Genomic DNA, 12,662 nt, shown 5'->3' with positions numbered 1-12,662 from the left:
ACATCCACAATAAAGCGCACTGAGGGACATACACGCACTGACGTCCACAATAAAGCGCACTGAGGGATATACAGGCACTGACGTCCACAATAAAGCACACTGAGGGACATACAGGCGCTGACGTCCACAATAAAGCACACTGAGGGACATACAGGCACTGACGTCCATACAGACGCTGACGTCCACAATAAAGCACACTGAGGGACATACAGACGCTGACGTCCACAATAAAGCGCACTGAGGGACATACAGGCACTGACGTCCACAATAAAGCACAATGAGGGACATACAGGCACTGACGTCCACAATAAAGCGCACTGAGGGACATACAGGCACTGACGTCCACAATAAAGTGCACTGAGGGACATACAGACACTGACGTCCACAATAAAGCGCACTGAGGGACATACAGGCACTGACGTCCACAATAAAGCACACTGCACTGAGGGACATACACACACTGACGTCCACAATAAAGCGCACTGAGGGACATACAGGCACTGACGTCCACAATAAAGCACACTGAGGGACATACAGACACTGACGTCCACAATAAAGCGCACTGAGGGACATACAGGCACTGACGTCCACAATAAAGCACACTGCACTGAGGGACATACACACACTGACGTCCACAATAAAGCGCACTGAGGGACATACAGGCACTGACATCCACAATAAAGCACACTGCACTGAGGGACATACACACACTGACGTCCACAATAAAGCACACTGAGGGACATACAGGCACTGACATCCACAATAAAGCACAATGAGGGACATACAGGCGCTGACGTCCACAATAAAGCACACTGAGGGACATACAGGCGCTGACGTCCACAATAAAGCACACTGAGGGACATACAGGCACTGACGTCCACAATAAAGCACACTGAGGGACATACAGGCACTGACGTCCACAATAAAGCACAATGAGGGACATACAGGCACTGACGTCCACAATAAAGCGCACTGAGGGACATACAGACACTGACGTCCACAATAAAGCGCACTGAGGGACATACAGGCACTGACGTCCACAATAAAGCACACTGCACTGAGGGACATACACACACTGACGTCCACAATAAAGCGCACTGAGGGACATACAGGCACTGACATCCACAATAAAGCACAATGAGGGACATACAGGCGCTGACGTCCACAATAAAGCACACTGAGGGACATACAGGCACTGACATCCACAATAAAGCACACTGAGGGACATACAGGCACTGACGTCCACAATAAAGCACACTGAGGGACATGCACACACTGACATCCACAATAAAGCACACTGAGGGACATACACACACTGACATCCACAATAAAGCACACTGAGGGACATACAGGCACTGACGTCCACAATAAAGCACACTGCACTGAGGGACATACACACACTGACGTCCACAATAAAGCACACTGAGGGACATACACACACTGACGTCCACAATAAAGCACACTGAGGGACATACACACACTGACGTCCACAATAAAGCACACTGCATTGAGGGACATACACACACTGACGTCCACAATAAAGCACACTGAGGGACATACACACACTGACGTCCACAATAAAGCACAATGAGGGACATACAGGCGCTGACGTCCACAATAAAGCACACTGCACTGAGGGACATACACACACTGACGTCCACAATAAAGCACACTGAGGGACATACACACACTGACGTCCACAATAAAGCATACTGAGGGACATACACACACTGACGTCCACAATAAAGCACACTGCACTGAGGGACATACACACACTGACGTCCACAATAAAGCACACTGAGGGACATACACACACTGACGTCCACAATAAAGCACAATGAGGGACATACAGGCGCTGACGTCCACAATAAAGCACACTGCACTGAGGGACATACACACACTGACGTCCACAATAAAGCACACTGAGGGACATACACACACTGACGTCCACAATAAAGCACACTGAGGGACATACACACACTGACGTCCACAATAAAGCACACTGCATTGAGGGACATACACACACTGACGTCCACAATAAAGCACACTGAGGGACATACACACACTGACGTCCACAATAAAGCACACTGCATTGAGGGACATACACACACTGACGTCCACAATAAAGCACACTGAGGGACATACAGGCACTGACGTCCACAATAAAGCACACTGAGGGACATACAGGCACTGACGTCCACAATAAAGCACACTGAGGGACATGCACACACTGACATCCACAATAAAGCACACTGAGGGACATACAGGCACTGACGTCCACAATAAAGCACACTGCACTGAGGGACATACACACACTGACGTCCACAATAAAGCACACTGAGGGACATACACACACTGACGTCCACAATAAAGCACACTGAGGGACATACACACACTGACGTCCACAATAAAGCACACTGAGGGACATACACACACTGACGTCCACAATAAAGCACACTGCACTGAGGGACATACACACACTGACGTCCACAATAAAGCACACTGAGGGACATACACACACTGACGTCCACAATAAAGCACACTGAGGGACATACACACACTGACGTCCACAATAAAGCACACTGAGGGACATACACACACTGACGTCCACAATAAAGCACACTGCACTGAGGGACATACACACACTGACGTCCACAATAAAGCACACTGAGGGACATACACACACTGACGTCCACAATAAAGCACACTGAGGGACATACACACACTGACGTCCACAATAAAGCACACTGAGGGACATACACACACTGACGTCCACAATAAAGCACACTGAGGGACATACACACACTGACGTCCACAATAAAGCACACTGCACTGAGGGACATACACACACTGACGTCCACAATAAAGCACACTGAGGGACATACACACACTGACGTCCACAATAAAGCACACTGAGGGACATACACACACTGACGTCCACAATAAAGCACACTGAGGGACATACACACACTGACGTCCACAATAAAGCACACTGCACTGAGGGACATACACACACTGACGTCCACAATAAAGCACACTGCACTGAGGGACATACACACACTGACGTCCACAATAAAGCACACTGAGGGACATACACACACTGACGTCCACAATAAAGCACACTGAGGGACATACAGACACTGACGTCCACAATAAAGCACATTGAGGGACATACACACACTGACGTCCACAATAAAGCACACTGAGGGACATACATGCACTGACGTCCACAATAAAGCATACGATCCCCACACCGACGTGGTCTAATAAAGCACTTGTCTGACCAGTGTATATATAACATGAGCAGACAACTAAAGCTCACGGACACTGTCATTTTAAAACTTCCCTGCAGTAAAATCCACTATTTTGGACTGGACATGCACCAGGTCAGTTTTCCCCTGTGCAGGTGCAAAGTGGATTTTTGATATCAGGCCAAATGTGCCACAAACCATTAAACACTAAACTCAATATGTGTAGAATGTGAAACTAGTGACTCATGAACCATTTTGACTTCACCCTACCGCGTAGGTGTGATAAGATAGAATAATAGGCTACAACTCTATAATCGGGTAAAAACCTAGGAAGTCTACAACAAAATTGATGATTATGAGAACTATGGCCCCCCCGTCCTACCAAAGCAGTGCGCACTTGAGCCAGCAGGGGTCGCTGCCAGAGAGACGCGCTGCGAGCGGAGAAGTCCCTGTCTCCACGCGGGTGAATAAGCAAAAACAGACCGGAGGAAGGATGCTCGTGGTCGTGTCCAAAGGCGATATCCTGCGCGCACTCTCAGCATCACGGAACCATGACACGGCTGTGTACATCTGTGGCGACGCCTTTGTTCTGCTTTTGCTCTGTGCGCTTTAACTAAGTTTGGCTTTCACCATCCTGGGACCAGGGCCGGCCATAGGGACCGAGGGTGGGGGCGATGGCTGCGGGGGGAGCAGCATGTGGTGGCGACACTTCGGAGCACTGTCGGACCGACGTGGAGCGTTTGACCCGGGAGCTCGCGGAGGCCAACCGCGAGAAGATCCGGGCGGCAGAGTGTGGACTGGTTGTTCTGGAGGAAAACCAGAGTTTGAAGCAGCGATGCGCGGATCTGGAGGCCGAGCAGGAGGCGCTGAGACTGGAGCTGGAACAGCTACAGGAGGTGAGACATGGGCTTGGGCAGTTCCGCTAACAAACACGAGGTGATCAGAAAATTCTCCCATTTAACCTAAAAAGCCTAATTACCACAGACCCCCACGCGCATGTAGGCCAGTCTTCTATTACTGAGCCCAATAATAAAACCTAGGCCAGTGTGAGCTGTGACAATGGGCAGTCCTACAGCGCCGCGGCAGGGGGAGCAGTGTGTGAGTTTGTGCGTGTATGACTGTGTGTGCTTCATGAGCTCTGATGTCTCTGATTGGGAGTGTTCTGATGAAAAATGTATCAGTGCTAAAAACAGATGCTTACTTCACACGGTCACGTGACAGAGGAACACGCTTCAGCCTCACATTGCTGCTCACAAGCAGTTTAAGGCCAATGCAGTTAAATGACTTATGAAAAAACATTGGGTGAATAGTGGCTCCTGAACCCCTTTGGGGGGAGAGGGACATGACTGAACACATATCTAACTGGCCGATGACAATATAACAAAATAACTGTGACCATTCATATTGTGTTTTTGATCAGTCTTTCACTTTAAGATGAACCAACAGCAGAATGAGGTGTAGCCTACAGGAATCCAGCTGCCAGCTTACAATGACTGTGGTGTGTTTACTGCCCAGAGAATGTTGTTGTTCTCACAAGGCTGTCATGTGAGTCTGAAGAAGAGTGTGTTTGTGAGCAGGCCTTCAGCCAGGCCTACTCCACCCAGCGTAGAGTGGCCCAGGACAGTGAGAGCAACGAGGAGAGCTTGCTGCAGGAGTCTGCCTCCAAAGAAGCCTACTACATGAGCCGCCTGCTGGAGCTACAGCTGGAGCTCAAGGAGCAGAGGGCCAGTGCAGCCAGCAGCCAGGCTGAGAGGCAGCAGCTGAGGGAGACTGTGCACGAGCTCCAAGAGGTAGTTCCAACCACACACGTTTTAATGCAGGCTGGGTTTCACTGTTTTGTGGGTATATTTCATTGACTTAAGAGAGCTCCTAGAGGTAGAGCCAACTAGGACTGCACAATATTGCAAAAATATTGATTTTGCAATATTGACTGACACAATAATCGTTATCATAAGAAAATAAATATATCACAACAGAAGTGTCCTGTTTACTGAAAGTACAATGGACAAAAGGCAGATTTTTCTTATGAAGTCCTACATTAGACTTAGGCTGGTCTTTGTCTCTGTTAAGTTTTTATGTTGACTCAGTTTGACTGGTAAATGAAGGCATGTGCATTCGAATACTGCATCTTTTTCTCATATTAAACAGCCCTAGATCCAACTGTGCACATCCTGTACATTGCACATACATAAGAGAGCCTTGTCCTGCTGTGCCAGACCCCCTCACAATCAGTTTGGTCTGGTATTGCTTCATTGAATAATTTCTTAATCAGTAAGTGTTGGACAAATCACCAAACAATTGTTCCTAAAAATATTTCTCAGATTAGTTACTTCATCTGTCAATTGTCTACCCATCAAATGAAGTGTTTTATTGATGGCAGCATGTTGTGTTGTATCTGTACAGAAGAGCCAGGTACTAGAGTTGCAGCGGGGACGGCTTACAGAGGAGTTCCAGGAGGGAAAGCACCGAGAGGCCAGACTCCTGCAGGACTACAGTGAGCTGGAGGAGGAGTACATCTCACTGCAGAAACTAGTGGCCACGCTCAAACAAAATCAGGTACCACATACGCACATGTTAAAATCACAAACAAATGGTGAATTTTTTTGTTGTTTATGTATTTAAATGTGTATTATATATTTCCCCGTTGTGTTGCAATGGCCATTCATTTGTTGCACGTGACCTGTGTGTCATAGCAAGTGTATAAGGTTTGTGTGTGCGAGTAACCTGGTAGAAGACAGAATAATGTGTTTATCACTTTTGAATCAAGTTCTCCACTTGAGCAATCTGAGTTGACTCTTACAGAAAGTGAGTTGGAAAAGGTGGAATGTTCAGACGAATCCCTCATTCTGATTCTGTTACGTGTAAAACAACCGGGAGTGAGAAGAGAAATCAGACTTTAGCTGAATCCAGTGGAGAGAAATCTCAGACATATTTCCCTCCACAAATGGACAAAGAACGTCCCTCTGCATGTTTTTAAAAAACAAAATTGTCAGTATTTCTGCTCAAATTCACCTATTTACATTGGCATTGCCAACAGTGCCCTGTGACTGGTAAATAATCTGAGTTTGTGAAGGAGTGTAAAGGATGTGTGTGTTTACCATGTGTAGGTGGAGTTTGAGGGCCTGAAACATGAGCTGAAGGTGGTGGAGGAGGAGGTGGAGGTGCTGCAGGGCCAACTGCAGGATGCGCTAAGACTGAGGGAGCTCTCTGAGGGTCAGCTGGAGGAGGCACTGGAAGCCCTGAAAAATGAGAGGGAGCAGAAGAGGCTCCTCCGCAGGGAGCTGCTGCACCACCTCAGCATGTGTGATGTGGCCTACACCGGCTCAGCGCACCTCCTATTCACTTCTGCCCCCCCGAGTGGAGCTGGCACACCCAACACCCTGCTGTCCCCCTCCTCTGAGGACGCCAACAGGTGAGCTCTGTCTGAACACTTCCTGTGGACAGCCTACTGTTTGACTCCTCCCCTCAGTTCCCTATGCCCTCATAGTCTCACAGGTGAGAATGAGGAGGCTCAGATGGCTTCAGATGATTGTGTGCTGCTGTGGGGGAGCTTTCTGATGTGTGCTTGTATTCAGGTGTAACGGGCTTCTTCTGAGTGGGTCGGGGGCTGGTGCAGCTTCTCTGCATTGCTCCAGCGGCTCCTCCACACTCCACTCGGAGATGAACCTCACAGAGATCCAGAGACTGAGACAACAGCTGCTCACGGTTGGTACACCGGGGGGTTCACTGCTGCTTTTAAGGGTAATACAATACCTTGTACTTCAGCGTGCTTAGACACTGTGTTTTTGCTTTTTTAAATGCTGAGAATATTTACAAATAAACATGTACTATTATAGATAAAAAATAAAAAAAATCAACTCAATTCAGCAGTGTAGTGTAGCACCTCACATTTACAGTGTTCCTTTTCAGGGTTAGCCTGAGTGAAGCATCAGTCTGTGTCTAGCCTCATGCTCTGTGCTCCTCTCTCACCTGTTCTCATCAGGTGGAGCAGGAGAAGGCAGCTCTTCTGAAGAGCTTACAGGAATCTGAGGCCCAGCTCATACACACGCAGGGGGCCCTGACGGAGCAGCATGAGTGGGCTCTCCATCTCTCTCAGAAAGTGAGTGCTCTGCACTGCTCTCAGCATGAGGAGACGCACTGTGATATACCGCAGCTGCATCAGGAGGCCCACAGCAGCAAAGATTTGCTGCACCAGGAGGCCTGCGGCAGCAAGCTCCTCCTGGACGAAGAGGACAATGCAGGTGCTAGTTCTGAGCTAAGGTTGGACTCATTCAGTGCACAGGGGTTTTCCCAGCAGACCCTGCAGTTCAAATATCGCATGGCAGTGAATGAGGTGGCGGAACTGAAGGCTGAGCTAAGATGCTTAAAGGACAAAATGTCTCAGAGTGAGGAGAGGTCTGAGGACAGGCAAAGACATGGTCAGCTCCAGAAACTCGAGAAGAACTGTCAGGATGCACAGGAGAAGGTAATACCAAAAGACATCTGCTTAATTGGAATTGTGCTGACTGATATTGATATATACACAAATATTTTTTTCCATTTGTAAAGAACTCTTGCTTTGCGTGTTTGGCAGATTTCCCGATTGGAGCTGGAGCTGAAGGCGGCGTCTTTGTTGGCCAGTGAGCGAGAAGGGACTCTTACTGCGACTCAGGAGGAGCTGTTGACACTGAGTGAGGAGCTGGCCCAGCTCTACCACCATGTGTGCCTATGCAACGATGAGACGCCCACCACCGTCATGCTTGACTACTACAGGTCACTGCACCTCTCAGTAACTGCACTCCCACAGCCCAGTCCACCTCTCACTCTCACAGCCCACTTGGCTGACTAGCCAGTCCCTTTTACATTCCCTCTGTCCTAACTTGGGACGGTCCAACCACAGCCGCTAATTTGTATCACCTGTCTCTCAAGTGTGGAAGAGATCTCCTCTGAAAAATTCTCGTGTCATTCAGCACAAAATATATAACTTCTTTTACCTGAAGTCTGTGTAATCCTTCTTGTCCACCCTTGTAACTGGTTGTCAGATTACTTGTCCACCAATAATTTGCCATGGTTTGGATGTCAACTTTTTGTCCAGTTGACAGATTTTATATTTTTCTCTGATTGGTTAATCTGCAGAGTGGAGATTGAGGGACAGGGTGAAGACTGAGGGACATAGTGTAGTGTGCACAGGACACTAACAGACTTGTGTTACAGACAGGGCAAGGGTCTGCGAGGTCTGAGTGCCACTCTCAAAGCCATGTCTACAGACAACAGTAAAGTTCTGCTTACACCGCGCCTTGCTCGGCGGCTCATGGCAGCATCTGCAGGTAGTCATCGGGAGTCCTGCAGCCCTCTAGGGTCCCCCTTTAAAGAGCCCCTATCCAGGGAGGAGGGCCATGCCTCAGCCAGCAGTGGATCCTCATCATCCTCTTCCTCCTCATCACCTGCTCCAGACCCTCCTGCAGAGCTGCGCCGAGAGCCCAACATCCAGCACCTTAGCGCCCTTATCAAAGAGCAGGTACCACAACCCTCCTCATCAGAGAGCAGATATCCCCTCCCTCCTTATCAGACAGCAGGTACCATCCCGCACACACCCCCTTCAGAGAGCAGGTACCATCCCGCACACACCCCCTTCAGAGAGCAGGTACCACTCCACACACACACTATCAGAGAGCAGGTACCACTCCACACACACACACTATCAGAGAGCAGGCACCACCCGTCCTTCTCATCAGAGAGCAGGCACCACCCCACACACACACACACACTATCAAAGAGCAGGCACCACCCCACACACACACATACACCCATTAGAGAGCAGGTACCATCCCATTCCAGGGTTGAAAAATACGCTGCTTTCCTGTGGAATTGAACAGCTTTATAAAAGCTGCCGTGGGTGAAAAAAATTGTCCATGGGTTAGACCAGAGCTATTTTTCATGTAAAATCTTCAAATTTTAGAATAATCCTAAGGCTGATTCTGAATTTTGGTGACAAATTTTCATATCCAAAGCCATCAGCGCTCTGTACAACTTTTATTTCTGCGAGAGAGAGGGGAGGGTGCAGGCCTGTGTCAAGGGAGGAGCGCTACTTTCATAAATACAGTGGAAAATACAGCTGCACGTAGGTTCCACAGGTTTGGGGAATTTATGCTCCTATGTGCGGATTGGGTTGCTGAATCTTGGCCTGCCCCAGCCCCTCATCAGTGACCATCACAGAGTAGGTACCACCCCACCCCCCTTCCTCCTCATTAGAGAGCAGATACACCCCACCGCCGCTCATCACAGTCCATGCATATTACTGACAGTGGACTTTTCCTGCAGGTGAAGTACCTCCAGCGCGCAGTGGAATGCTCTCAGCAGCTGTCAAAGCAGGGGGCTGCGGCTCGGGAACTGACCCCACTCATCGACAAAGACAAGGAGGCCTGCCTGGAGGAGCTGCTCAAGCTCAAGTCTCTGCTCAGCACCAAGAGGGAGCAGATCGCTACACTCCGACTGGTGCTAAAGGCTAACAAGCAGGTATACTACACTGTGACTTTTTGCTAAGGCTAACAAGCAGGTACACCACACTGTCACTGATGATAAGGCTAACAAGCAGGTACACCACACTGAGATTGGTGCTAAAGACAAACAAGCAGGTGTACCACACTGCAACTGACTCTAAGCTAATAAGCCTGTACACCCCACTGCGACTGGTGCTAAAGGCTAACCATGTTTTTCATTCTCCATAATGACACCGTAGAAAGAAGCAATATTAGTCATTTGATTAAACCAATACTCTGTTCATTGTACTGTTTCGTGCAGACTGCAGAGAGTGCTTTGACAAACCTGAAAAGTAAATATGAAGCAGAGAAGTCTTTAGTGACAGACACCATGTCTAAGCTGAGAAACGAGCTGAAAGCCCTCAAAGAAGACGCAGCCACCTTCTCCTCACTCAGAGCCATGTTTGCCACCAGGTAAAGCAAATCACCTCCATGTGAACACATCACCTCCACCTGAACACACCAACTCCACCTGAATACACCAACTCTACCAACTCCACCTGAACACACCAACTCCACCTGAACACACCAGTTTCACCTGAACACAGCAGCTCCACCTGAACACGGCACCTCCACCTGAGGTGTGATGAGTATGTGTCCTCTCTGTCCCCTCAGGTGTGATGAGTATGTGTCCCAGTTGGATGAGATGCAGAGACAGCTGGCAGCGGCGGAGGACGAGAAGAAGACGCTGAACTCCCTGCTGAGGATGGCCATTCATCAGAAGCTGGCTCTGACACAGCGCCTGGAGGACTTGGCTTTTGACCAGGAGCAGAGCCGGCGCTCTCGGGGGTCCAGACTGGGCGGTGGCAAACCTGCCCCTAAAGTGAGCCCCCCACCCATATCCCAGCAACCATCCTCAGCTTTGACTCCAGGCAGCTGTCCGCCTTCTGGCCTTAAGAGTCCCACACCAGTGCTCCCAGACTGTGTGTCCAGTACCCCCCCTCCTAGTCCTGCTACAGCCTCCACTGACCTGCCTCCAGCCCTGGAGACCCCCGCATCCCCCTGCAGCCCCCTGTCTGCCCCTGTCAGACCCGCCTCCTCCCAATGGACTGTAGGTGTACGGACTTTTGTGCTCGACTCTCATAGTTTCGGTGTCAGTAGGTCTCCTGGGGTCCCACGCAGCTCTTTGTCCAGGCCGTACGACTCAGACAGGCAAGTTCCCTCAGTGCCCTACCACCCCCCCACCTCAGGGCACCGCCGGTCCACATGGACCCCTCCATTACGAGCCCGGCCTCTCTACACTGTGGGTCATTCCTCTGCACTCTACAGTGGTCCCTCCTACAGTCACTCAACTCACTACACCCCCCTGTACCCCAGGGCTTATGGCTCCTATCGGCCCAGACACTAACCCCCGTCCCTTAGGCATCCCCGTTCTGTGCCTGCACTGGGACCCATGCTCTGTTCACTGACTCAGGGATTCCACAGTGGAGCACAAGGCCATTGTCTGTTGCAGGTGAGATGTCCACATGTCCACTGGCCTGGACACAATCTGGTTCTGCTCAGGCGGGCTGCCTGTCACTGTCTGAATGTGATCATTCTGAGCAAACTGTGACCCAAAGGTCATGAGAAGTGTCCAAAGGATGGAGTGAGTTATAGTAAGCTCTGCAGAAGTGCCTTCAAACACAAATGAACATATCACTGTTTCATAAGACAGTTCTCCTAACAGCACACTGGTCACATGTTTGTGTTACAGATCTCACACACAGCTTTGTGCCGCACAGGTCACGTGCACACGCCAGCTTTAATTCATGACTCCACGCACCTCTGTGTCTCAGAACATGGACCGGACCTAACTCCCTTCTGTGACCCCAGCTGCTCCTCATAACTGATGCTGGTTGGGTGTAGTGCCTCACCTGGAGCATCTTAGGATGGCTCTTCGCCCTGGCCTCAGCCTCACCTCCCCCTGCAGGGTCCCAGGGTTCAGAGGGTCCAGCCTTACTTTGCACTCATGAGTTTACTCCATGTTCTCTGTAGAACTACCCGGATTTATTACTGGTTTTCTTCATTTTATGGCAAAACCTTTATAAGCTCTCACCAGAAACTCATCACTCACATCTGCCCTTGTGTAGATCCTTGTTCAAGTCCACAGCATTCAAATACGTCTCATGCAGAGAGCCTCTGGAGGGAATAGAGACACAGCGCAGTGCTAGAGGAAAATGTATGGTTGGGATGAAGCCTCCTTGGCCTCTGTATCACTAGTCCCCAGCCCCTTACTTGACTAGATGCACCAACCATTCCAGGCGATATGTCCACATGTCCACTGGCCTGGACTTTGCGGGGTATGTGTATACGGTGTATTGTGTTGTTGTCAGCTACACATCTTTGCCTGTGCCCTATGCGTTGATTAGTCATCTAAAAGAGGGCATGGCATGGTGCCTGCGAAAGCTCTTAAAATGAAGTATTCTTTATGATCTGGCCAGTATCTGAACCGAACGCAGAATTCATGCTAACTCACTCCATCCCAATCAAATAATTAGTCCACTAATAATGAAAAGATGAAATTTAGTTTTTAAAATATATATATTTTTTATTTTTACATTCATGTCATTGTTTGTTTATCAAAAAGATTCCAGAAAATGTTTGCAGACAAAAGTCATACGATTTCTGTAGAAATGCAAAAACACATATACACTCAATAATACACTTTTCAGAGGTGGGTAGTACTCAGTCACATTTACATTTACTTTAGTAACTTTTTGCAGCTGCATACTTTTATTCTTACTTGAGTGAAAGTTTTGGTTAGTCTTTCTACTGTGAGTAAGCGACAAAAGCTTTATGTTGCCAATATTAAGTATTAATTTGAACATTTGTGTTTCTTGCATTGCTTCTTCGGATATGATTTGTTTGTCTAATTTTTGTGTCCTTTGAAAATGTTTTAACCTTCAAATACTTT

General features: G+C 48.8%; 1 protein-coding gene across 1 annotated transcript; it reads left to right on the top strand.

Moving 5' to 3' along the window:
• The first annotated feature begins 3,668 nt into the window (after positions 1 to 3,668).
• On the top strand, positions 3,669 to 11,201 carry LOC117391383 (protein bicaudal D homolog 1-like). Its single transcript, XM_033989172.2, has 11 exons — positions 3,669 to 4,147; positions 4,829 to 5,044; positions 5,655 to 5,807; positions 6,359 to 6,663; positions 6,827 to 6,956; positions 7,234 to 7,716; positions 7,825 to 8,003; positions 8,445 to 8,748; positions 9,552 to 9,746; positions 10,032 to 10,183; positions 10,385 to 11,201. The coding sequence occupies exons 1-11, from the start codon at positions 3,926 to 3,928 to the stop codon at positions 11,115 to 11,117; spliced, it is 3,072 nt and encodes a 1,023-aa protein (XP_033845063.1). The 5' UTR covers positions 3,669 to 3,925; the 3' UTR covers positions 11,118 to 11,201.
• The last annotated feature ends 1,461 nt before the right edge of the window (positions 11,202 to 12,662 follow it).

This window comes from Periophthalmus magnuspinnatus, chromosome 23, assembly GCF_009829125.3.
Source record: "Periophthalmus magnuspinnatus isolate fPerMag1 chromosome 23, fPerMag1.2.pri, whole genome shotgun sequence".
Lineage (NCBI taxonomy): Eukaryota > Metazoa > Chordata > Actinopteri > Gobiiformes > Gobiidae > Periophthalmus > Periophthalmus magnuspinnatus.
This window is presented reverse-complemented; position numbering and strand designations above follow the sequence as displayed.